Here is a 24,774-nt window from a genome sequence, read left to right on the forward strand (position 1 = left end):
GGAATTTAGAGAGATTTAGGCGTGGCTTATTGCGTATTATACGGTAATGCTGCGAAAGGCAGACGGATAAAGGCGGCGGATTACTGCAACGAGGTGTTGTGTGTGTGTGTGTGTGTGTGTGTGTGTGTGTGTGTGTGTGTGTGTGTGTGCGTGTGTGCGTGCGTGCGTGCGTGTGTGTGTGTGTGTGTGTGTGTGTGTGTGTGTGTGTGTGTGTGTGTGTGTGTGTGTGTGTGTGTGTGTGTGTGTGTGTTTTCTTCTCTTATTTTTCGGTAATAATAATTATTTGTGAGGTTTCACGTGCCAAAAACCACGATATGATTATGAGGCACACCGTATATATATATATATATATAGTGGAGGGCTCCGGAAATTTCGACCACCTGGGGTTCTTTAACGTGCACAGACATCGCACGGTACATTGGTTGGTTGGTAAAAAAAAAAAAAAACTTTTATTGGGTATCCTGCAGTTTGATGACTCAGGCCTCTTGGACTTCGCCTCCATCGAAATGCAACCACCGCGGCAGCGGGATCGAGCCCGCGACTTTCGGGTAAGCAGCCGAGCACCGCAACCTCTGTACCACTGAGGTAGACTTATCTTTCGGTAAGGTGACGTCACACTTCCGTTTCAGCAAAATGGTAACACGGTAATCATCTGGTTTTAATTTGCTTCGTTTTGCTGCAATTCGAGATAGAGGGTGACAGCGAGAAGCTTCTGGTTTGGTATCCTTTCACCATGAAAACGGAAATGAAGAAGGAAAGACGGAAAGAGAAGCTACACATTTACGGTGACACTTTCCACCGGTTACATTACTACGCCAAGCACTGTACACACAGACGCGTCTTTTGTTCTTTTTATTTCGCAGTCAGAAAGTGTACAAGAAAAAAACAACAACAATGCGTTCTTCGCCTGCATCGAAATCGAGAATACAAACATCACGAAGCACAATTCACTTTTGCAACGGGGCAAGAGCAGAGCGTGATTTGCTTGCCAACAACGGTGGTCCGCTTAAATGAGATATAAATGCTCCCCGCTCGAAAATCACTCGGTTAATTAAACACGGCGAAGAGGAGGGAACACAGGCACTTCTCGAAGGCACATGACAGAAGCAACGCGCAACAGCATATCATCGTGCAACTCTGAAACGCATAAACAACATTCGGCAACGACGAATACATTCATTTTCTTTTCATTGTTTTAAAATTAAAAGGTTTAACGCACAGGCTTTTATAAACGCCGCATTGGAACACTCCGGGTCGAAAAAATGAATCTAAGCACAAGCGCTTTCAGAAGTATTTCGGCCCCATATCGGAGATGTAACCGCCACGGCCTGGAATCGAACCCGAGACCTCTTGCGCAGCGCCATATAGTCACCGAACCTGCGATGCGATGATTTACCTTTTTTTTTTTTCACGAAAGTTTCTACTGTTCCACACACGTGAAATAACGCCAAAGTAAATCCAGCCTTCAAATTATCACTTAGCCCTGCATTCAAATGACTGTGACGTTCCTTAGCTGTCACTTGATAGGAACAAAGAAAAAGAAAAGTTTTGGGCGAGAGTCATGGCGAGGGTAAGATACCCTTCCGGCATTGGGGCTTTGCCTTACAATTCGAATGATTAAGGCGCACAAGCCTAAAATATACTATTAATTTCTGTAGTAGCATTTCCTCAGTGCAGTTGTTGCACGGTGTGGGGCACGTATTGCCATATGAGTGCGTAAGTTTCGGTTTCACGAAGCCGACAGGCATCCGTCATTTGTGATTATAATTTGTGGGTCATTATGGTATAAGTGACCAGCCACGTCATGAATACCGAACCGTTTGAGGAGAATTATGATTTCGACCTCTGGCGCCTAGAATTTTTTGTTGGTTAATTCAACGCGCAATCTCGTAATTTACTTAAAGCAATAAACGCGTGGCGTTAACACAACTAACGCAGTGAAGGTAACGAGACGAACTCTATACATGGAAAGTATAGCCCAACGGAAAACCGTTGCTTCAGCTCATTACTGCACAGGGGCGTAGCCGGGGGGGGGGGGGGGGGTCAGACCCCCCTCCCCCGAAATTTTCCAATTTTGCTTGCCTATGTATACACGCACACGTACAAACGCACGCACGAACATACATAAAGTATGGTTGAACACCACCCCCCCCCCCGAAAAAAATTTCTGGCTACGCCCCTGCTACTGCAGTACATTGATCAAAGAGGAGAGTAAAGGGGGGAGGGGGAACGCGTCCATATGACGCCACTTTCATACATTTATGTTCTATATATTCCTTGCGACAAATCCCTCACGTTAGGCAGAAAAAAAAAAAAAGAGCTCATTGTGTTATCTTTCTTGTGTTCGTGGTCATCACGGTACAGATATCGCTTTCAGATTTAACAAACTGACCGAAGAACAACTACGATAACCAAAACGGAAAGGTGAGCTGGTTTGTAATGGCTTATTAGTATGAACTCTGCTAAGCCTAATTAATATTTGCGTCGCGCAAAACCGACTAACTGCACACGGGTGTGCACTTTCATAAAAGCTCCTCATCCGAGTGAAAACGATCGAAGCAAAGAAAGCGTCGAGATGTGCCAGAACAAAGGTATACATCGCAGCAAACAGACGCGAGCCAAATGGTGCGATGGAGTCATATGGGATGATCAAATGCAAAGGGATAACTAGGCAAAATAAAGTTGGTTTGCTGTCTTGAACATGTGCTCACTCACACACGTCTCATCATCTAAATACACAAAACGTGTCATTGGCACACACGCACACACGCACATGGTTAAAATTATAAATGCTCGCAAAGTCGCCTCATCGCGAACAGATCCCGACAAAGGACAATGTGATATGTATGTACAGAAGGCAAGAATGGTATCTACACAAAGCATTGCTTTAGTGGCGATCACTTGAAGGGATATTAAACAGCTTATACTAACAATGTTCCCTTTCGAAACGTTTATTTTTCTTAATTTCGCGGTAAGACGTTGACTATATGCTATAAGAGAAAACAAAAACGCAGCTTCAGTTTTTTTTTTTTTCCTTAAACTCAGCGCCGCAACCCCCCCATTCGTTACGTCAGTGTGGTGTCACGGAATGATCAGTGTATCTTCATGCTGTGGCTGCTATTGGGTATAGGTAATTAATGCGTAAACGTAAACTTGCTATATTCACTCTTTGGCTCATGCAGCTAGAACACAACGCAGAACATCTTAGAGATTTACCCAGAGGCCTGAGAAGGTGACGGCAAAAACCTATGACGGCAGGAACGACGTCACGGCAAGGTTCCGTGCGCGCTCAGCTCCCAAGATGGCGCCGCCGCCAATATTTCGATACTGAATTTTTTTTTATCGCTTGACAAGCCTCCTTACACGACAAAAGTACATGTATTTCAAGTTAATTCATCGTAATTGTACTAATACAACTAAGAGGCCTTCACATTATTGTACCGGGATACTAAAAAGGGATACTAAAACTCACGATGGCTTATGGAAACCTGCAACGCCCTTCATCCGGCCGGCATGACAAGTACTTTCTTGTTAAGCACCTCTGGAAGCTTTGGAATGCAGCCTGTTTCTTATAGTCCACTTAGTTCATTTGGTTAAGAAACATTCCATTTTGTGTATGACTGCTAAGAAAAAAAAAAACGTTCAGGTCGTTAAAACTTTAAAAAATTCAAAGCGGGGTATGCAGGTACTTAAGAAAATGGGTACGGACAATATCGCATTGTAGCGGGTGCGCGTTGTTGACGTCAAAGGCGTGCAGATGATAAAGTTTTAGAGATAGTATTTGACCGTACAACTTGGGACACGATATCGGCCACGGTTGCGAAATAATGCAAAGTGAGTGCAACGAAACGCGAAAGACGTACAAAGCTGTTTGGGTTTTGACTCTTGAGGTTTCGGGTTACGCAAAACCGTCTGAGGGCACTATCTCTAAAACTCCCCATTGTCTGCCTGGCAAGGGGCAATTGTACGAAGTAACGGATGTGTAAAGCTGACAGCGATTCTCAAGCTGAAGTAACTGCACATGTTTGAGCGTGGCAGTGGTTAAAATTGCACTAACTGGCTGCTTTGTTGAAAGCAACGTAATAATGAGCGAATATAAAAAAATGGCTTCATTTAATTCTATCTCTATATTTTTTGGCAAGGTATTAAATCATAGCTGCGCAAGAGATTGGACCTCGACAAAGGTAGGGTTAATTAACTGCGACGAGCCTCGATGGCAACTCTGGGTGGACTTTTCACCGCGGGAACGGGATCGTGTACGTTTGGCATGAAGTGAAATACGTCTGCATCAAATAAATGCGTTTTTTTTTTGTTCTTTGTTTACTATATTTCATTCTAAGCTTTTCTCTGTAGATAAAATTTCTATGCCGAAACAATCCACATGTATAGAAGCAGAGACATGAAACGAACACTTCATCGTCGTTCGGTGTGTCGTAAAGTTTTGGTCAAGTTTTCTGCAGTGAACGCGACTGCCCCACGGCCGGTACATGCCGACCGATGGTGACACTTCTAGAGAGGTCGCGGGCGCGCGAATATATATCCGTAACGATGACTTATACGAGACATCTCTCGAAGTTGCGTGAATTAGAATCGGGAAGGTGGAAGAACGTACGTGTTACTCACTTCCATTCGTATCCTCTATAACAATGACTCGAATAAGCTCACCATACGTACTCCGAAACTGGTTACACTTTGTTGAAGTGACGACACGCTTATAACGCTCGTCGACTGCACGCGCATGCTTTTGTGGCGACACATCTTGACAGCCGCACGTTACACGCGTAACAGCGGCCACACAGACATACAACACCGCGCACACCGCAGTTTTTCTTTTCTCTGATGTGACAGAACAAGCGGAGGTCCCGTGCAGCCGCAGCCCTTCGGGAGGCGCCGAAAGAAGATCAACACACGCAACAAGGCGCAATGGCGTCGCTAAAAGCACACACGTCATGCACGTGGTCTTGTTGCGTGCACCTAATGAATCACCACCGTCCTCGAGATCACAGCGCAATGTCCCTGATGCTGTGACTGGAGCTGGTGTCCGACTCGTTGCCGCGCACCACGGAGCCCGGCCTGTTGAGGTACTGGAAGGGCCTTTCCGGTAGCCGCTCCAGCGTGACGTCACCGAAGCCCCGCACGTCCAGCACTTCCCAGCGGTTGTTGCGACCACCCTGGCGCCGGAACTTGGGTCGGTCCAGGCTCTGCGTCGCATAGTCCACGGGGCCAGGACTATGCAGCGGCGTATGCGAAACAGTGACCGCGCCGGCCGAACCGTTCGACGTCCACGGTTCTCCCCGGTTCAACTCCGACGTGGAGCGGGACATGTTGCGGTAACCGTTGAGCAGTCCTCCGCCTCCACCGCCGCGGGCAACGAGGTCGGCGAACGAAGAGGCGTCGAACTCGGACCTGGGGCTCGGGCCGGCCCACAGGGCCGGGTTGGGAGCGTAGAAGTCGACGCCCGACGGTCCCAGCACGCAGCCGTTGAGGCTGCCGTTGAATGCGGCGTTGTACACGCCCTGCTGGTGGTGGCCCCCGCCGCCCACGGCGCGCACCATGAGCCCGGACACGGACGAGGTGCTCCGCTTGAGTGCCGAGTTGTGTGCTACGATGTATGTGGGCTCGCTGTCGGCGGCCGTCGCGTACCGAGACCTGGACGACATGGAGCCTCCGCCAGCGTTGCCGTTGGCACGATGGGCGCCCGGGCTGGCGCTGCCGCTGGCCACGCCGTTGCTCGCGGAACCGCTGGGTCCCGCTGAGCCGTTGCTCTTGCTGGGCGCCAGGTCCCGGTAAGAGGTGACCTGCGAAAGGTGTCAGGGGATCGCATAGTTTACAAGACAGCCGGCCCGAAGGTGAAAAGCCAACCTTTGTCTCGATTGCGCATTCACAACTCTACTGCATGTCTTCCTTATTTACTTATTTATTTAACCATTTATTTATGCAAGTGTGTTACAGTTATAAAACCGCACGCTGATTCAATTACAATAATCGCAAACGTGACATTAACGGGTTTAATACCGCCCAATATCATTTTGCGGCCTGTGTGCAGCAATAGAATAAAGACATCTGCGATAAGTCAGCAAAGTTCAACCGCTACCGCTGATAAAACCAACAAAGCAGGGGCGTAGCCAGAAATTTTTTTCGGGGGGGGGGGTTCAACCATACTTTATGTATGTTCGTGCGTGCGTTTGTATGTGTGCGTGTATATGTACGCAAGCAAAACTGAAAAATTTCGGGGGGGGGGGGGTTGAACCCCCCCAAACCCCCCCCTTGGCTACGCCCCTGCAACAAAGCGATGGCTTGCCCGTAAATAGGCTGTGTAGCGCGTAGCCCTAAAGAGACCAGCTCTTCTCTGGCATATAGGAAGGTTCTTGTCTTGGCGCACTGAAACGATATGCCCTTTGTCGGAACAAAGGGTACTGGGACAAAGGGTCCGTCCAAAGGGTCCGTCCTCAGCACGGAAGGCATTGAAAGCGTTATTGCGTTTCTTGCGGACAAATGCATGGTCTCACACACGGACTTTAAGCAGTGCCGTATTCTCCTTTCCTTTCTTCCCCCCTTTTATTGCTCTTCATTTTTTCTAACATCTCTCTTCTATCATTTTTTTATCCCCCTTACCCCTTCCCCCAGCACAGGGTAGCCAGCCGTTCTAGAACTGGCTAACCTCCCTGTCTTTCCGCATATTTCTTCCTTCCTTCCTTCCTTCCTTCCTTCCTTCCTTCCTTCCTTCCTTCCTTCCTCTGGCATATACAATAACTTAACACATACGCGAAGCCAAGATATGTATTGCGCAGCACTGCGTCTTACTACAAAAGACAATAGGCAACCTATAACATGCGCTCGAATGTAGGCAAGGGGGGTTTGTGATCCGAGTGTAAGGAGGTGTTCCGACCACGTTCAGGTTCTGCAGGCGGCGCATGACGGCTTTCTCCTGCTTCCACTGGGTGTACAGCGACTGGATGCACACGATGCACACCACCTGCGCGTGACACCGCAAAAAAAAAAAGAGAAAGAAAATGGGGAAAATTAGCAAACACACCAATATGAAGAGGGATTTTCACGAATGCAACACCAAACAAAATACACGAACTTCAAATACTCCCACTTATCTTTTTCTTGAATTCAGTTCTGGCAATAAGTTTCCGTAAATGCGATCACGGAACTCTTACCGCACAAGGGCGCACAGAGAAACGCATATTTGCATATTTGCTGTACACAGAGCAGCGAGTGTCCACAAAGCTAGTGGATTATGGCACATACACGTCCGGGTTTCGGCACCAACGTACGCCAGCAGCGAGACCGTTAATTTAATTTTCATGCGTAGCAGGTTGTCAGCTCATGCCACAAGTATAACGTACACAAGTCGGTATACGCACATGCTCGGACCCGGATGTCCGGCTAGCCTGATTCCCCTCGCCTGCCTTTTCCCTTTGTGACGTTCATGTGCGGCGGCGTATACGGTACGCGACAAACCAGGATGACAGACACATGAAGTTCGTCTCACCTGCTGCTACCTCGCTGGAACGCTCACTGGGACGGGAATACATTATTACTACAGCTATTATTGACAGTTAGCATTCGTTTGATCATTATCATCAACAATCACAATCTCAATGTCAGGCCTACTCAACGCCACCTAAAGAAACGTCTTCTCTAGGTGGCGTTGTCCTACCCCACCCCTCCCTCCTCCCTTCTTCAAAAAAAACAGATCCGCGCCTATATGTATGCATGTACACAACGCTGCAAATGCAGGGAGGCAAAAAGACATGAGCATATATACTGCTCTACTTAATTACATGACTCCTATTCACTTGTAACATCCCACGTTTATTTTCAGTTCCATAAAGGCTGACGCAGCTGAAAGGGAGGACACGTGCATTCAGATTCGTGTCTAGAGCACAGATATGTTTCGCAACAATGTATCAACTATACCACCGTCGTAAAACCAAATGCCGTCTGCAAAACGTAACGACTGCAGATGCGCTATTTCGAGCTGTAGCGTCGAACGAAACATTGACGACACGGAGTACGAGGGGGGCCAAAAAAAGGCGCGACACAAGCTCACAGAACCAGGCAGCAAACGCACCCTGCAGAAGAAGATCGGTCGCTGGCATGCGTCAGACGCTCGCTCGACGTCCTCGTCTCGGTCCGGGAAGACGCGAATTTCACGCTTTGTCGGACCAATGAGGCCACGCACGGAGGGGGACGCAGCGGAGTGTGAAACGACCAGCCAGGTATGGCACTACCGGGCGAGGCGCTCTCCATGAAAACCCGTTCGCGCTTCTGCGTTGCGGCGCCGAAAATTAAAGCGCTCCAAGTCGCGTTCCGCGCGAACCACGAAGCTGTTCCCGTCCGTGCTCGCCTCTTCGAGACACCGGTCACACGCGCAGCAAGGTGTTATTTTAGAAGCCACTTTCAAAGCGCCGGACGTCGCACGGTCACCCCCCCCTCCTTTTTCTGACGACGACCGGGTCGACGGTATTATATACTCTACTGTTCAGACCGAACTGCCGGTCCTAGCTGCACAATTGCGTGCAGTAAGCCGCGAGTCTTGGAGAGAAACTAACCGAAGTCCCAAGCTCACCCATAACGCGTCCTCGTGCACTGGCATGGTTTTAAGGCGGCGGTCTCACTCCGGCGGCACGAACACGTCGTTTTTGTCACTTTTCCAACCGACGCGGCGGCTGTTCTCCGTGCTTTATATAGTTGACTTATATATCATTGAAAAGCTTGATCTTTGTACTTTTCAAATATATTTATTAAAAACAAGTCAACTATTAGTATTTGGGGATGGATAGCCAAGAATAAGCGCAAGTTACACGGTTTTGGCTGACTGTGCCTCAGCAGTGACCGTTTTTTTAAAAATCTGCTACAGTTACAGCACTGTTCTTTGCGCAGCACATTCAAGACATATTTACCTATTTTCTCAACGTAGCAAATTGATGTTGGACTTCTACTTTTTTGTTGCTGAGCTTTTGAAAACAGCCAAATTTAGTAACTTCCGCAGCAGATTGTCCAGGAACTATTCGCTAGAGAAAGTTCATTTTCGGGGCGTATGTAGAGGATAAGATTTTCCGTCTGAATACCCAATTTCATCGATGTGCACGTGCTACTTTTTAAATTATATTCATCTAAAGTGGGTGATATTCTCAATATAGGGACCTACCGTGGCCCATTTTCGTGGAAAGCTACTGAAGTTCCATGGCCGAATTTGCACGTAGAGAAACTATAGTCCCCGATCTATTTCCTGGACCTAGCGTTTTTCAATAAAGCAAGCAGAAATGCGATACGAAGCTCGTAAACTGTCTTAATTTTTCATGCTGAAAACGTCAACAAAAGTGGAGTAATCTTCAAACTGCGCTGAAATCTCCGCATGCATAGCTTAAAATATAATAGTTACGGTCTCCTTATATAATTATACACACTAATCACACACAAATACTGCAGGAACACTGAGAAATCTGCATTATTCCTATCACTACAACGAAAATCTTCCTCTAGCGCCACCTAGACGGACAACACGAAAGCGCTGCATTGGAAAGCTCCCCGTCTCCCCGACTGTGGCGTTCGAAAACATTTTACTTCAGGGGAGAATGTCAACTTCAGACCATGCCCCAGCATCTGCAAGTCTTCTCTTTTTGTCTGCCTTTCAGACGGCTGCGCGGGAGAGCGTGAAAGCAAGTGTGAAGCATGGGCGCCTTGGGGGGTGCAAAGCCGTCTTGCATCGCGGCTGGGGGAGGGGGGGAGAGAGAGAGCTGGCATAGCTTGGGTGGGGGCAAGTGCCGGTGTGGCTGGAGGGGGGCAAATGCCGATTTTGCACAGAGAGTATGGGGTGAGCGTCGTCAAGTGAAAAAAAAAAAAAGCCGTACTCTCGGAACGTCCCCCTCGTGTGCGTGCGTATGTTTGTGGCCCCACTCGGGCGACCACTAAAACCGAGGGGTGTGCAACGGCAGACAAAAGAAAGCAGAAAAACGGGCAGTGCGCGTGCGATGCGAGGGAACTGAGTACTAGGCACTGCGCCGTGCTCCCTATTGGGCTGCAGAAATTAGGTGCCTTTTTCCTTTTCCTTCGAATCACTAATAATAACTGAGTAGATCTGCGTGGGCGACGTATGTTTTGAATAGCACCTCAGCTTTCCTTTTCTTTCCTTTTTTTTAGAAAAAAATGTCGTTTTCCAGAGGTGTGGTTTGCTGGGCTTGTTCATATGAATCCACAGCAATAAACATCATAAATACGAGATAAGGCACACATATATAGGAATGACACGACAACTGTTTTGTACTTGCTGCGTGTTCCTTTCTGCTACTGCTAACAAACTAAACACCGCAGAGTTAAACTAACTAAATTAACAATTAAACACAATTAAGATGTATACCTCCGCTTCTAAAAAATGTAGGCCACTCGAATTTCTTTGGTACCGGCTTCCTTTCCTTTATGCGTCGCAGCATTTTCCCCGGGCAAAAGTGCGTGAGCGCGAAAGTAACCCATCCCGTTCAACTGGGCTTGCTGTGCTCTGTACTTGCTAGATTAGGCTACAAGCGGAAACTTAGCAGGATACGCTCGCTCCGATTCGCCGTCTATCATATACTTTGGCAAGTTATGCATCGGACTGTTTCGCTTCAGGACGTGGGTTCGATTTCCGCCTACGACAGGCGCATTTCCATGGCAACGAAATCCAGGAACACCCGCGTATATATTTCCGTGCACTCTAAGTGTTCAGGAGTACCCCATAGCGGCGTTCCTCATAATTACATAAGGCTAGCTCCAAGGGGACGCGGGCGTTTGCGAACTCTTCACTCTGAGTCGGAACACCGTGCAACAAGGCGCTCGCGTGGTTACCCTGCCTCCGCCCCCGCTTCTATCACGCGCACCTTTAGACAGCCTGCGGTTACAGCCTAGGAACTGCGAGCTCACTTTGCGTATTTCTCTGATTCATTGCTCTTGCTTTGAATGATTGTACTTTGGGGTGTGGAACGCGGTTTCTGTCAGCCCAATATCGCAAACTTCACACCTAAATTTGTATACCTGTTTGCTCGAATCACAAATAAAGTTTATATAAAAAGCCTTAGTGGTAAGCTTCGGCCGTATTTGCGGTCACCCTGTGACATGTGCGGGCACACATTCATTGGGATTTTCCGAATGGTCTACTCTACATCTCTTCTAGCACTTGGATTTGTATGTTTCGGCCCTAAATAGTAGGCCTCCTAAGTTTTTTTATTTCTTCAGTAAACCTCCTCAGGCAAGGTTTTACAAACGGCAGGTGGCATACATGCGTGATACGCTTGGGGTCCCGGTTCGTTCGCTGCTGTATATCCTTGTGCGCAGACCATATCGGTGACTACGCAGCAATTCTTGCGGTAGCGGGAATTTGCGTCCAATGCTGATGTGGTGAGCTGGAAACCCGAAGTATGACATCGTTCCACGCAACACAGCTTTGCCGTCGGAAGACAGTGACATCCGATTGATAGCCTCCGGCCGGGAATCTTAGACGCGTGCCTGTAGGCTTGTGTTGCTGCACTGGCGGCTGAAATCAACAGCTATTCCTCGATATCTGCGCAGTGCATGCTGTTGTGCTCGTGACACGCGATCGAACACCTCCTCTCTGTTTTCTTTGCTCAGCTCGTGATCAGCCGCCGCTTTCGCCTGAGGAGAAACGTTAGGAGCTAACAACTCAACGTCTTTGGAAAGTCTGCCGTGCTGAGAACTTGCGATGTCTGAGGATAGCGGGTCGTAAACTCGTAGCGTGAGTCGTAAGGCTGACGAGCCAACGTAGCCGAACTGGGACTTGCGCCTAGTAGCCAGACAAGAAGAGAAGCGTTTTTGAAAACGATAAGTTTATAAAAAGTATAGTTGGTATCGTTGTGCATAAAACACGTTTACATGAAAGCGACAGATGCGCATCGCGTTCATGTTAACAATGGCAATTCGCTAGGAAGGCGCATTGCAGTAATACGTCAGACAGGGATGGTATTGCGAGCCCCGGTCGAATCACAGGCCGTAAATCACGAAGAGAGTAACGGTGGCCTCCCGTCGTGCGAACTCCGGGCGTGCCTCTTTCGCTATAAGGTATTCATATTAGCGCAAAGCAAAAAACAAACACTCGAGAAGGAATTGGAAGGGAGCAGACAGGTCAGGCGCTGAAACCTTTCTGCTTCCTCCCACTTCTCTCTGTAGTCTTTGTTTCTTTGTTCGCGCTAATATGTATCTCTTTGTATAGTGGTTCATGAAGGAGAAAAAGGTGGTAATTTTTGTCTCCCGTGCTTCAGACACGGCTAAGCGCATGTATCCCTCTGACATCAATGAACTCGGCCAGCAACCACATGGCCGCTGCGGCGAAGAGAAGACGAGGGGTTCTGTAAACGGCGTCGCATCGCCTTTCCGAAACGCGCTTGCAAAGCCGATGCGCTACTGTCGCATTCATGTAAACGGGATTATAACCGGCCAGCTGGGGCGACTCCATTCATTCAACAAGACCGTCTCCACAAAATGGTCTCCACGTTGTCTGAGTGTGGCCCAGTTCATCTTCCCACGGTAGGGTAGTGTGCCTGCGTTGACAGTTTGCCGTAAACCGGCACGGCACGCACCTCGTTCACACGAATGCGACAACTGGCGCATCGCATCCATGTAAACGGGTGTAAGCGCTGGAAAGGCGCATCGCACAAATGCGCCAGGCAGGTGTGGATTTCGAGGGGTAAGCCGACTCATGGACCACCTTACACAATTGAAGGGGAACGCCGGCCCCTCCTCGAGTCGGCTTCGAGTGCACCCCTTCGATACTACACGACAGGTGCGGGGGCAGAAAGCGAGGACTTCTCGGGAGGGTTCATGCACTCCATGTAAACGGCGGCGCATTGCTCTAGGAAAGGTGATGTGCTACCGCTGCATTCTGTCGCATTCGTGTAAACGCAGCTGGAACGCGGCACTGTTTCCCACGGCAATGCAGTCTAATTGAGTTAGTGGGGGAGACAAGGGTTTCCCAAAAGTCTGTAGGCTAACCAATCCTTCCCTGGGAAGAAGGGGTGCACTATGCACGAGGCAACACCACCAAGACTGGTGTAGTCTAGACCCCACGAGTACAGCAGATGGGGCATAACATCCACTGTGCTAGCCTGAAGCTGAGAGGCAGCATGGGGGGGGGAGGGGGGGGGGGGAGGGCGATTGAGCGAGGATGAGAGCAGGTAATAAAATGTGTGCTGCAGCACGAAAGCCGACAGTCTGTGCTTAGTAACGGGAGACGCTAGAGAACGGAACGCATTTCATTCGCATCCACTGGTGTCCACTGCTCGCGTAGATTTGAGCTTCTCGAGCGTGCGCTGTGCACTCTTAGAAAAAAAAGGTAGTAAATGGTTAGTAAATGCTTGCATTTACTACTTTCGAGCGTATTTTACTACCATCGCGAAATCTGTTTACTAGCCAGCAGTTAGTAAAGGTCGTAAAGTGCTGCCTTCACTAACCAGAAAGTTTACTTGGTGTTTTTAACTAAGTAACTACTAGCCACCCACATTGCCAGATCTTTCGTAGATGCGCAGTATACTTTGCCGTAATCGTGACAGTCTTTAGCAAAATTTAAACAATTTTTGTTTTGTTGATTACCTTGGAATTAAAGTTTCGTGCTACGTGATGGCACGCATATAAGCAAATATAAGGGCACACGACAATGTGTAGAAAACATCAATTATTCTTCTAAATTCTATGATTGCCAACCAGTACACGGTGCATAGGAGCATAGTCTTCAAGCCGCTGCTAGAGTAGATATCAGCTACGTAAAAGTCTTGCTATTCTGTGTGTGCACTTGCGTGTGTTTTCTCATTCGTGATCAATTCATGCCTCTATGTATGTTGGTTGCTTTGTGTACCTACCACGGTAATTACATAAAGTAATTAGCGGCCATTCGTTAATGTACGAGGACAATGCCACTTCGTTTTTTTAGTCCTTTAGGTACTTTTGTAATAGAATCATCTTTATATGGCAATGCACACGCACATATAAACAAAATAGGCGTAAGCCTCTAATTGAGTTGTTAGCGCGGTTACTAACAACTTAGTAATGGACTAGCCATTCGAGCTAGTACTATTCACTCACTAACTAAGGTAGCAAGTTCCACTAGCCTGCATTTTACTACCTTCACTTACTAAGAGGCTAGTGTATTTTGTGACAAGTAAACGGTTAGCATTTAGTCAGTGAATATGCCGACCTTTTTTTTCCAAGAGTTGTCGCAATCGGCGAGCCACCCTTTGCCTCGGGCGCCGGGACGGAATAAAGGCAGCCGCCTCACTTTGCGGCGATAAGGAAGACGCCGGCTGTTTCCCATGCACCAGGAGGTGCATGGTTGCAATTGCTCGAAACAACACCATTGTCGCTGGTGCCGAAGCGGTAATGCGACACATGGCGCCTTTGTGCCCCAGGAAAGGCCGTGACGCCGAGTTTCCGCCGAAGACGGACCTCGGACTACCGCACTGTGCGTCTCCGGCTGTTAGGCCGTCTACGCTTCGATCAGCGCCAGCTTGCTGTCAATTACTGACAATTTGGGTGAAACGACCACTCATCATGTTATTGTAACGAAATCAAAATCCTATTGAAATAGCGTACGCGAATAGAGAAGTCGTTCCCCCGACAAGAGAATAACGCACCAGGACCATTCATGCCACGCATATATGTCGCTCAAGACGTAATTGCTTCAGCTCTGTCATAGAAATGGTTTTGCGGTTCGTCTGATGCTTTGCACACGGTAACATGATAAATAAATGCTGCCTCAACCAAAAGATGAATTGATACTACTCTGCTGAAGTTTCAATTCAAATGAAATAAATGACGGTACGTATAGCAGGGAAAACTGTGCTGCTTAGGCAATTAGCACGGGTTTGACACCGTGGGTCAGAGCGGCAGCGTTGTAGCACGCAATTGCCAAACTACCCGTCTTTCGAACATTCGGAAGCTTAGGTTACATTCGGAAGCTTATGTTACACGGTGAAGGAAGAGCACAGCTAGTCAAATAGAATTTGTCTTCTCCTACAGACGAACGAGAAGTTGTGTCGGGTATAATGAGGGGAGGAGGGGGGGGGTGGAGGTGTTACACACAACCACTGGGCGCGTTTCTTCCATGGGGGAAGGAAGGAGTACATACGAGTTTGCTTACACCCCGTGTTGCAGGTCAGGGTAAAACTGTGCCGTGTTCCCAACAAGGGCCGCAGAAATAGCGTCACGACCCTCTACAGGGTATCACAAACGGCAGAGTTTTGACAACGGGACAGAGTTGAATGCTATCCTGGAGGCAGTCTCGTCTTTATTCTTTCTTTTTCTTCCTGTCAGACCACCATGTCTCACGTTCCAGCACAATTGCAGTGACAACGATGTCTTCTGCATACTTTTGGCGCAGAAAGATTGCTGTCAATTCTACTGCGCAAATATATATATATATATATATATATATATATATATATATATATATATATATATATATATATATATATATATATATATATATATATATATGTGTGTGTGTGTGTGTGTGTGTGTGTGTGTGTGTGTGTGTGTAACACACTCAGAAACGACGCAGGGTTTCTAGGTTCGGTAAAAGATTCTCAGAAAAGTCAGACACGCGTGCGAAGCAATTTTATTTACGTTCCGCTCGGGGTCCGAGCTTTATCTGATGAAGCTTAGACCTCCAGTGAAACGTAAATAAAATTGCTTCGCACACGTGTTTTTTTTTTCACTTTTCTATATATATATGTGTGTGTGTACGCGAACAGAACTTCCCTGAGCATTTGCAAATAATTCATAAACTGTGAATAGAAGCCCTCATGTCACCACAATTATTTGGAGAATAATTACTGCATAATTATAGCGTTCTCTCTACAAAATATTGCTGTCAATTCTTTCTCGAGAGAAATAAAATCTTTAGTACATAGATCGATTGTGTCAGGATGTGTAACGGCATATAGAGTGGTAGACGTAAGTGGCTGTTTACTTGAGGAAGTACATAGAAATGGAACAAAGAAAAGAGAGAGTTTATTGTGATGACCGCTGTCTAGCTCAAGCAGATGACTGAGTAGTGACAATCAGTAAATGAGGTAGGAGTAAACGACAGCGACAGAGGGGATTATTTACATAAGTACACTGTACACGGAAGGATGTGATGTCTCATGGTTCGCTTGTGATGTGACCTCCGCGATAGTTTGTCACCCAAACCCGCATTTCGGCACTGTATGTCACGGAGAGCAGCTGGCCAGGCAGCCTACGTGAGCGGTTTGCAGCGCAATTGTTCCTCCCGTGAAAAGAACCGCACCGCTGGGGACAGGGACAAGTGAGCGAGGGTCATCAGAGAAGGAGAGATAGAAAGAGGCGTCGTTGAAGGGGAGAAAAAAAAAAGCAGCCCTTGCGGCAGCGGCGCGTAAATAGTTATACTACCAGGAGAAAGAGGCACCTCTTTTCTAGACAGTGGCATGGGAGTACGAAGGCTCTCTGGGCCGTGCTTTTTTTTTTCTTTGGGGGGGGGGGGGGGGCGGGGGGGAAGGGGGGGGGGGGCGTGAAGCACATCTGAAACTTTTCAAAGGAGCAGCGGCGCCCCTGAAAAGAGTGGATTAGTTGCAGCAGGGAGAGGCTCTTCGCTGTCGCGACGGCCGGAGAGCGCATTTTCCTGTCTTTTTTCCAAACGTGGCTTGGTGGCGTCTTCTGGCGGCTCAGAATGAAACTACACTGCAGTGGAACCCCCACCTAGTACGTGTTGACCCTGTTGCACGCATAATACCACGTCGCACATCATGCTGTCTGAGCTATTCACACTTGGTAGTACGTTGTTGCGTGGAGTACGTACACCTAAGATTTCAGAGAAGGGCTTTGTGCGATGCCTTTATGTTTCCCTCCGTCGGTGAAGCTTAGCTCCAGATTGTTGTATGGAAGTTGCACGGAACTGTACCGTGAAAACACTGCGCGGACTCCATGAGTTGTGTGGCTGATAAGTCCGACTGGATTATACGGGAATTTCTCGCGAACAGCGCTGTTAAAGCACGCCGGGGCCGAACAAGTGAGTGAAGTGCTTTATTTTTTGTTTACTTACGTTCATCACTGCGCGGGCGATGTAGAAGGTCAGCTCCGCGATCCCCTTGCTGTCCAGTTTCTGCATGAGAGTCACACGAGAATGAAAACGTCATGATTAGGGGGCACTGAACGGCAAACACGCGACGGTTGTGTGTTTGCACCGAAGCCAGCTTCGTAACAGAGAAAGACAAACAAAGAAGTTGGAAACTGCGGCACTCTTTCGACGCGAGAGCGGAGAGAAAGCCAAAATTGCGCAAACAACGCTAAAAGTACAGAGTCAGCTTCGATAATTATTTTCACGGGCCGCCGAGCCGGGGTGGAAAGAAAGGCCATTACCGGAGAAAGTGTACAGCGTGCGATATATCATTAAGCAGGGATGATTACGGTTGTTACTATCGAACGAACGATTCAAGCAACCCTTCCTCTCTCCTCTCATCCGCTGACAGCTGACCGGAAATGACAGCTCACTGATTGAAGCTCGCGTCGCAAGAATCAGAGCGAATTGAGGTGTTCTGTATATCTTACCCAGTACTGTAGACTCATGAAGAGCGCCAGTCCACACTCGGGGAAGAAGAACAGCACGGACACGAAGAGCCAACCCAGCAGGTAATTTGATTTCCTCTGCGAAACCCGGAAGGAAGATATAGTCAAGGTACGCCGCATATGGTGGCGTAGCAGCGACATAAAGCGAACATCGTGCGGGCATACGGCAAGTCGCGGTGATCGCTGAGGAGAAGGCTTCCTGGACGCCGCCATAATCCCCTCCAGGGTTGCCGTTGGGTAGATTTGAAAAGGAGCCAGAACTCAAACTAAAAGTATCCAAAGTAGCCATTCCAATTAATTTTGTCGCCAGTTTTGTAGCCAAATAGAATAGAAGCTGTATTATTAGTAGAGATTTCCTTATTGAACAATAAATACTACCCTTTTGAATACAAACAAGACCACAGGAATGAGAGCCCGATTTTTTCCATCTTGCTTGGTCTTCAAGTCACAGATAAGTTGAAAATAAATAAATAAATAAATAAATAAATAAATAAATTCAGTGCAACTGCATATCGTTTATGTAAAATACCTTTTCAAGTTCTTGCCAGGTGCCAAGCGTCTTCAGAACATTCCAGCCAACAACTCAGTAGGGACATTCAACGTTGAAGCAGTTTTTCTTTGACGCCGTAGACCGAATTTCTTTAGTGGAGTTTACATAACACCTGTCTATCTTCAGAAAGTAAAATCTGACCGAAGATGAACAGCCCAGTCATTGTGTTATGAATGTCTGTTTTTGTCAAGTTCATACGAGTACACAAGCTGCGCATCATAATGACTACCCTGCGCTTAGCATCAGATGGCGAGCGTCGTGAGCAGCGCGCTAGCCACGCGTTTGCCAACATGCACGCAACTTCACCGCGCTTTGCGTTGTAGTGCCTCGATGCGCAGTAGCCTGCTGGTGAGGAGAGGGCGCCCGCGCGCATTTTTTCCGCACGGAAAAACTTCGAAACATTGTATTTGATGCGCAAATAATAACAGAAGATGGATACTTCATGCTCCAAAATATAAGTTCAAAAGTAGCCAGAAAGTAGCCATGGAGCCAACCTGAAATTTTCGTCGCCAGACAGGCTGGTAAAGTAGCCAATTTGGCGCAAAATAGCCACCAACGGCAACCCTGATCCCCTCTGAGCAGGGGTAAATAGGCGTGACCCCTAAAAAACGCACTGCCAAGGCAGTGACGTCTGCCTTTGTATTCCCGCGCAACAGTCCAGAAAGAAGGTGTTTCTTCTCCCCTGTGAAAAAGTCGTCTGTACGCTCCAGGCGGGCCCGCTCTACTATGCTTTGTCTATACCTGTGAGAATGAACTCACGCATAACTTCCGAATGAACATGTTATGTTGATTCATAAATTGTTATGTAAGCCAAATTGCAGTAACAACGAGTCAGTGTCCGTTACTCTGCATTAAAGCAGGGAGTGTAGCAAGATAGTATGCCTCCGTGCTCCCTCTCAGCTTTCCCTCCTCAAAAGTAAAGCCCAGCGGACGCCTGCCGCACGGCATATGTAGTAAAATATCACACCATCTCCCGCTGAAGGGAACCATGAGGCGATGCGAAGCAGCGTTTCGGCATGTCGAGCCCGCCTTTCAGAGGTCGAGAGGAGAGGGGTAGTGGAGAGAGGGAAGAGAGAGGGGAAGGGGAGAGTGAAGTGGAGCGGAGAGGGGGAGTGGAGAGGAAGTGTGTGGAGAGGGTTTGTGCATGCGCAGTATGGGTGGTCACGCCGCACACCACCGGTTTGAACTCCGCCATAAGATGCTTCGCATCTAAAATGAACAAAAAGGGACGTCAGTTAAATACATGCACCGTGTAAAGCAGGTGCTGCATATCGAGCTTTCACTACTCCTTTGCGGTGTGCCTCCTATAGCAATTGTATCACAGCTTTGCTAGTCATGTTCAGCTATAATACAGCTATAGTACGCAAAGACTCCATTAACTCTGCTGCACAGAGCGTTTTGTGCTCGGATTCACTATCACCGTTCTCGCAGGAGGCATCGTGTGAGCCCCATGGGGAAAAATTCTGCGTACTTTGCTAATAGCAAGAAGGCTAAAAGTAATGAAGAGGAAGGCACGGCACACGCGCTGAGTCACGAATGAAGCTTTGTTGTAAACTTTCATTCGTGAGCTGCATAGCATGCGCATACGAACCGAGCGCATATGTAGACAAGGCCATGCACTTATGAGGCTATGGACGTGTTGCATCAAAAAACCTTATCTCACTCTTATTAAGGCGATGAAAAAAATCCGTAAACAAGGGGTGGGTGCTCAAGCCGACGTTTCGACAAGTGGACTTGTCTTCTTCAAGGCTGGAACTTCCAGCCTTGAAGAAGACAAGTCCACTTGTCGAAACGTCGGCTCGAGCGTCCCCTCCTCCCCAGTTTACGGATTTTTTCATCGCAAGCTTCCATCTTCCACTTCCTGCCGTTTTCTTATCAAGGCGGATGGGCGTGTCGCTAACATAATTCTTTTTTTTTCCTTATATGGTATTCGCCTCCCAAAGTTCTCGGGCTGATTTGTTCCGGCTTCTACCTAGAATCTTAGCTTCGCAAAATGGTAGCATGCGCAAAATTTAGGGAAAGTTGACGGTGCCCATCTTGCCTCCCACTGCAAAAAATGTACGCGTGAGCCAATATTTTGCGAAGCCAAGTTTCAAGGTAGAAGTCGGAACGAATCAGCCCGTGAACTCATGGGAGGCGTATCATACAAAGAAAAGAGTAACTGATTGTGTTAGCGAAGTCCATCCGCCTTCATAAGAGCGAGATAAGGTTTTTTGATGCAACACGTCCACAGCCTGATAAGTGGTCCTGTCTATATAGATATGCGCTCGGTTCATCTGCGCATCATTATGCTATGAATTTATTTACGACCCATTGAAATAAACCAATTGTTAGTAGCGCTTGTCCCGTCGTCTTTCATTGGTGAGTCAGCAACTGAAGATTTCTTGGAAAGTTGGCAACGTTTTCTTAGTAACACGTATCCTCAAGCTGTCGGTAAATATGCATCCGTACCGACACGTCCAGTTCGCTACAGTTCTCCAGAAAACTCTCTAGTATGTCTCCTTTCCGCCCCGGCGTGCACCGGCAGCGATCATTTTCGACGAGCACGCGCGGTGAGCGCAATCGACCCGCTAAAAGCGTCGGGCATTCAACGCTCCATCTCTCACGGTTCTTCGTCGTCGCTGGTTCACGCAACGCTGTATAGAACCGTGAAGGCGTCGACACAAGTTCAACAAACACGAGAGCGGCGATATGCGGGACCGTGAGAAACGCGCCGACAGTTTTCCTACGCGCTCCCGCAGTTTGCATACAAACACGTGCACGCACAACACACAAACAAACCCACACGTGCACGCAACACGTGCTCTCCTCCGCTTCGCGCACGGGAGGTCCCGCCGCGGAAGAAAAACAGATCGGCGCGCCAGCGCGTATGCGCACGGAGAGGCAGGCAGTCAGTCATCCAATGCGTGCAGGGGCGTCAAGCGAGGCGCCTGTGCATCCGCGCGCTTTTTACTTTTCGCGTGGCGTTCCGCAGACAAAACGCACCGCTTTTGTTTTCGCTACACTGTTTTTGCTTCGCCTTGCATTTTATTTCTTCATTACCGCGGGACGGCCAAACTGGCTTTCGAGCTGCGGGAAACGCTCGCCGATACAGGATTACGCGCGCATCGGCAATCTCGCCGTCTAGCTCCAACTTTTCTTTTTATATATATTTTTTAAATCGTGGAATGCGTTCCGAGAACGCGTGTACGTTCGCGAATGCCTGAGCGATGGCGGAGCGTATGCACGCGAGCCCGTCGTCTCGCTTCCCCGCTCCTCCTTTCTATGGAAGTTTCTTTATTTAATTCCGGTTGCTGTAGTTTTCCTTTCGTTCGGCTCTTCTTTTCCTCTGCACTGTGTCGTCACAAAGATACCGCCGCTACCCACGGTTACGGACGTGTCGCAAGCCGGTTCCGGCGGGTAGAGCTCACCTTACAGCAATGTTCTCGTAAACAGGATAAACCTTTCCTGGACGTCACAAGCATTCGCATACGACGCAACAAAAAATAAGTTATCTCGTTTTCTGACTTGCTCATAGGTTTCTAAACGTTATTTTCTTTCTTTTCTTTTTTTCTCAAAAGCAAGTCACAAGCAACGCTCGAAGACGAACGTTCCGAGCAAAATAGAAAACGTATAAACCAAGAATGCTTGGGACTATTGCATATAACGTTCCTCGCATGACAGGGTACATAAAACTGTCGTAATAAACCGCTGAAACTAAACAACTGACTTATAGGAATGAACTCTTTCGGCTTTCGACTCGTTTTCCTGCGACAGCAGCAGGTAATCCCATCGCTCACGCATGCCGTCATCTTTTCACAGTGCCACGCTACCAGCGTGATAGGAATCGTTTACGCAGGAACATTCGGTGCTCTGGGCGGCGCGGCTTCCGAAAATATGGCAGCCGCGACGACTGCGGCTCCGGACCGATATCACCGGCCCGCCCATAACCAAAGGAAAGGGGGCCGGAGAAGTGACCGATTTTCATTTTACGAGAGATATCACTTAACAATAACAATTCTTGGGGTTTAACGTCCCAAAACCACGATATGGTTATGAGAGACGCCGTAGTGGAGGGCTCCGGAAATTTCGACCATCTGGGGTTCTTTAACGCGAACATCAGTCTAAGTACACGGGCCTCGAGCCTTTTCGCCCCCATCGAAAATGCGGCTGCCGCGGCCGGGATTCGATTCCGCGTCCTGCGGGTCAGCTGTCGAGCACCATGACCACTAGACCACCGCGTCGGGTCGAGATATCACTTGGGTGATATCCTGTAAGATATAGGGTGATACCGGGTGATATGATATAAGGGGTGATATAGGATATCACTTGGGTGATATTTTAATAGGAGTCCACTAAGCGTACTGCTCAGTGCACATATATACGCATTGAATAGGACTCCGTATGATGCCGGCCAACGTTACTAGAACAAACTCAGTTTCAAAGCTCCGTATCTCCGCCAGCGGAGGAGGGTGGTCCGAACGGCGGTCGCGAGAACTAGCGGCGCTGCAGTTCCGTCTTGCTCCACTATCGGCACGTCGTCTGCTGCCACGGCATAACGCTGCGGTCCGCTGCGCAGTTGCTCGCGCCAACTGCGCGGCAACTTTCTTATTGTACTAGTTAGGTGGATATGTATAAGGTCGTCTGTATGCATTGGCCCGTGTGCGTTGTTCATTGATTGGCTAAGAATCGATGTTCGGTCTATATTGCCACGCCCACTTCTTGTTTTATTTTGACGTATTCGGGTTTGACCAGCAAGGACGGTTATCAACGCCCGACGCTGTCCGCGAAGCAGTGTTCGAGAAGCTTCGCGATTGTAGATCGTTTTGGTAAGATTGCGCGCTGCACGCGAATGTTCCAGCTTTGTCGAGAGATAGCGCCGCCACCAGCGATATCGCTGGAAAGTTTGATAGCGCGTGTATAAAAGCCGACGCGCTTGACCGCTTGTCAGTTGATCGACGGTCGACGCTGTGTTCGCCGCTGTCAGTGTATTGCTGTAGTTTGACTTTCAGTTTCCCGGCCACAAGTTCGGCCAAATAAAGAGTTTCATCTCGGACCTGCTGACTGCTGCCTTCGTCGACGTCACGAACCTGTGACAATATTTGAGCTGTCTACATTGCGCTTAACTTCGAAGCATAGGAGTTTCTAAGCGAATGAGGGTTTTCAGAGTAATTTTTATAACTACCACCCCAATTTTAGCCGCTGCCGTCTTATCTAGACCAAGAACAACCCAACACGTTCGTAAAAGCCTTTATAGTGCACAAAGAAGCGTACTTACTCGAGATACAAAAACGTTCTAGAAAAACAGTACTCATGTTTCTACAATTTATTGAAAAAAACTTTCTCGAAAAACATCACCAATGCTTTGCAATGTTCACAAGACACGTTTTCGCGACGGTTAAAGGGATACTGACCCAAAATCGGAAAATTTTACGAGAACTCGGCAAATGAAATCTCAGTGTGCGATTACATCGAATAGATCTCGTCTCTGAGCAATTTTTTCAGTGGATAGTTGTATTTTCGGTGTCTCATCTTTCTACGTCGCATCCTTCTACGGTGCCTTAAACAATTCGAACACATCGGCCGTGATGTGAGCACCGAGCAGTTATTCGCGCGTACTCTGTCGCTAGAAGAGTCGTCAATATTCAACATCAGTTTTTCAGTTTCACCGAGCAGATGTTCCATGCCCGCAGCACTTTACACTGTACGACAGCCGTTTGCGTTTCGTGCTGTAGCCGTTCACTACGCAGTTAAACTGCTCGTCAACTACAATTATCTTTTGCACAAGTAAGTCTCCGTTCCCGAAGCAAAGTGTGGGATTGGGCTAGTTGGTATTCCATTATTAAACTGCTCAGCGCAAAACTTTGACATGGTGCACATAGAAAAGACGAGGACCAGCGCTGGTCCTCGTCTTTTCTATGTGTACCGTGTCAAATTTTTGCGCTGAGCAGCCCGTTCCCGAGCCGGCGAGTGTAAAATATTCCGCACATCTTGTTCAATACCTTGTCGTAAAATCTCTCGAAACTCCACTGCTTTGAAGGCATATATAGCGACAGCTGATAAAAACTGATCGAATGTTAGTGTGATGCAACTCTCAGTCTCGGTAGCGTATATAGGTAATCTAATCGCCTGCCTTTCGTTTTGCTGTTCTCTTTCTGGCGGCTCCTCCAAATTGGGCACTGGGCTTTCGCGGGACGCCGTGCGTTTTGTGGGGGATTTGCGCCTAAACCCCGAACATTTTGGCTTTGAAATGTGGGGTGGAAGTGCTGGGAACAAGCGCGGCACGGCACCTGGCGCGAGTTCCCACTTTCCACGTGGGATCAAAACGTCTTGTCCCGCAACGACACGACGATAGTGCTTTACAATGTCGTCACTCTCAAAATGAACGTCACAGACCTTGCATTTCGCAGTAAGCTTTCCATCTTTGCGATGCAAAGCCTGAATGGCGTAGGGTCTTTTGCAGGTCCGAAGTGTCGTGAAGCGGAGTCGTCGTTGCGGTAGCCGCTCTTGCAGCCCGGCGCAAAGCAAGTCGGCATACCGCACTGTGAATCTGTTCGCCCTCGTTACGCTTCGTACATCACTTCGTACAAGACGCTAAGCCTGGTCAAGAACAGTCGCAAAAATGACGAGCTAACAAAGCGCAGACGACGCTGTAACCCACGTTCGCT

General features: G+C 48.2%; 1 protein-coding gene and 1 long non-coding RNA gene across 3 annotated transcripts in view; one reads left to right on the top strand and one right to left on the bottom strand.

Annotated features, from left to right (window-relative positions):
• LOC119383472 (uncharacterized) overlaps positions 1-24,774 on the top strand; it is a 99,264-nt gene that overhangs the window by 35,190 nt on the left and 39,300 nt on the right. The gene's annotated exons all lie outside the window — the stretch shown is intronic.
• The window catches only part of LOC119383471 (uncharacterized), a 108,368-nt gene continuing 85,632 nt past the window's right edge, over positions 2,039-24,774 (bottom strand). Inside the window, exons 4-7 of one of the 2 annotated variants that reach the window (XM_037651602.2) lie at positions 17,560-17,655; positions 17,054-17,113; positions 6,893-6,976; positions 2,039-5,798 (exon numbers count right to left, since the gene is read on the bottom strand). In XM_037651602.2, coding sequence (XP_037507530.1) covers positions 5,001-5,798; positions 6,893-6,976; positions 17,054-17,113; positions 17,560-17,655 — 1,038 coding nt within the window. In that variant the 3' untranslated portion in view covers positions 2,039-5,000. Of the gene's footprint in view, positions 5,799-6,889; positions 6,977-17,053; positions 17,114-17,559; positions 17,656-24,774 lie in introns of both variants that reach the window. The other variant, XM_037651601.2, reaches the window with a different exon arrangement.

The sequence above is a fragment of the Rhipicephalus sanguineus genome, chromosome 2, assembly GCF_013339695.2.
Source record: "Rhipicephalus sanguineus isolate Rsan-2018 chromosome 2, BIME_Rsan_1.4, whole genome shotgun sequence".
In the NCBI taxonomy this organism is placed as follows: domain Eukaryota; kingdom Metazoa; phylum Arthropoda; class Arachnida; order Ixodida; family Ixodidae; genus Rhipicephalus; species Rhipicephalus sanguineus.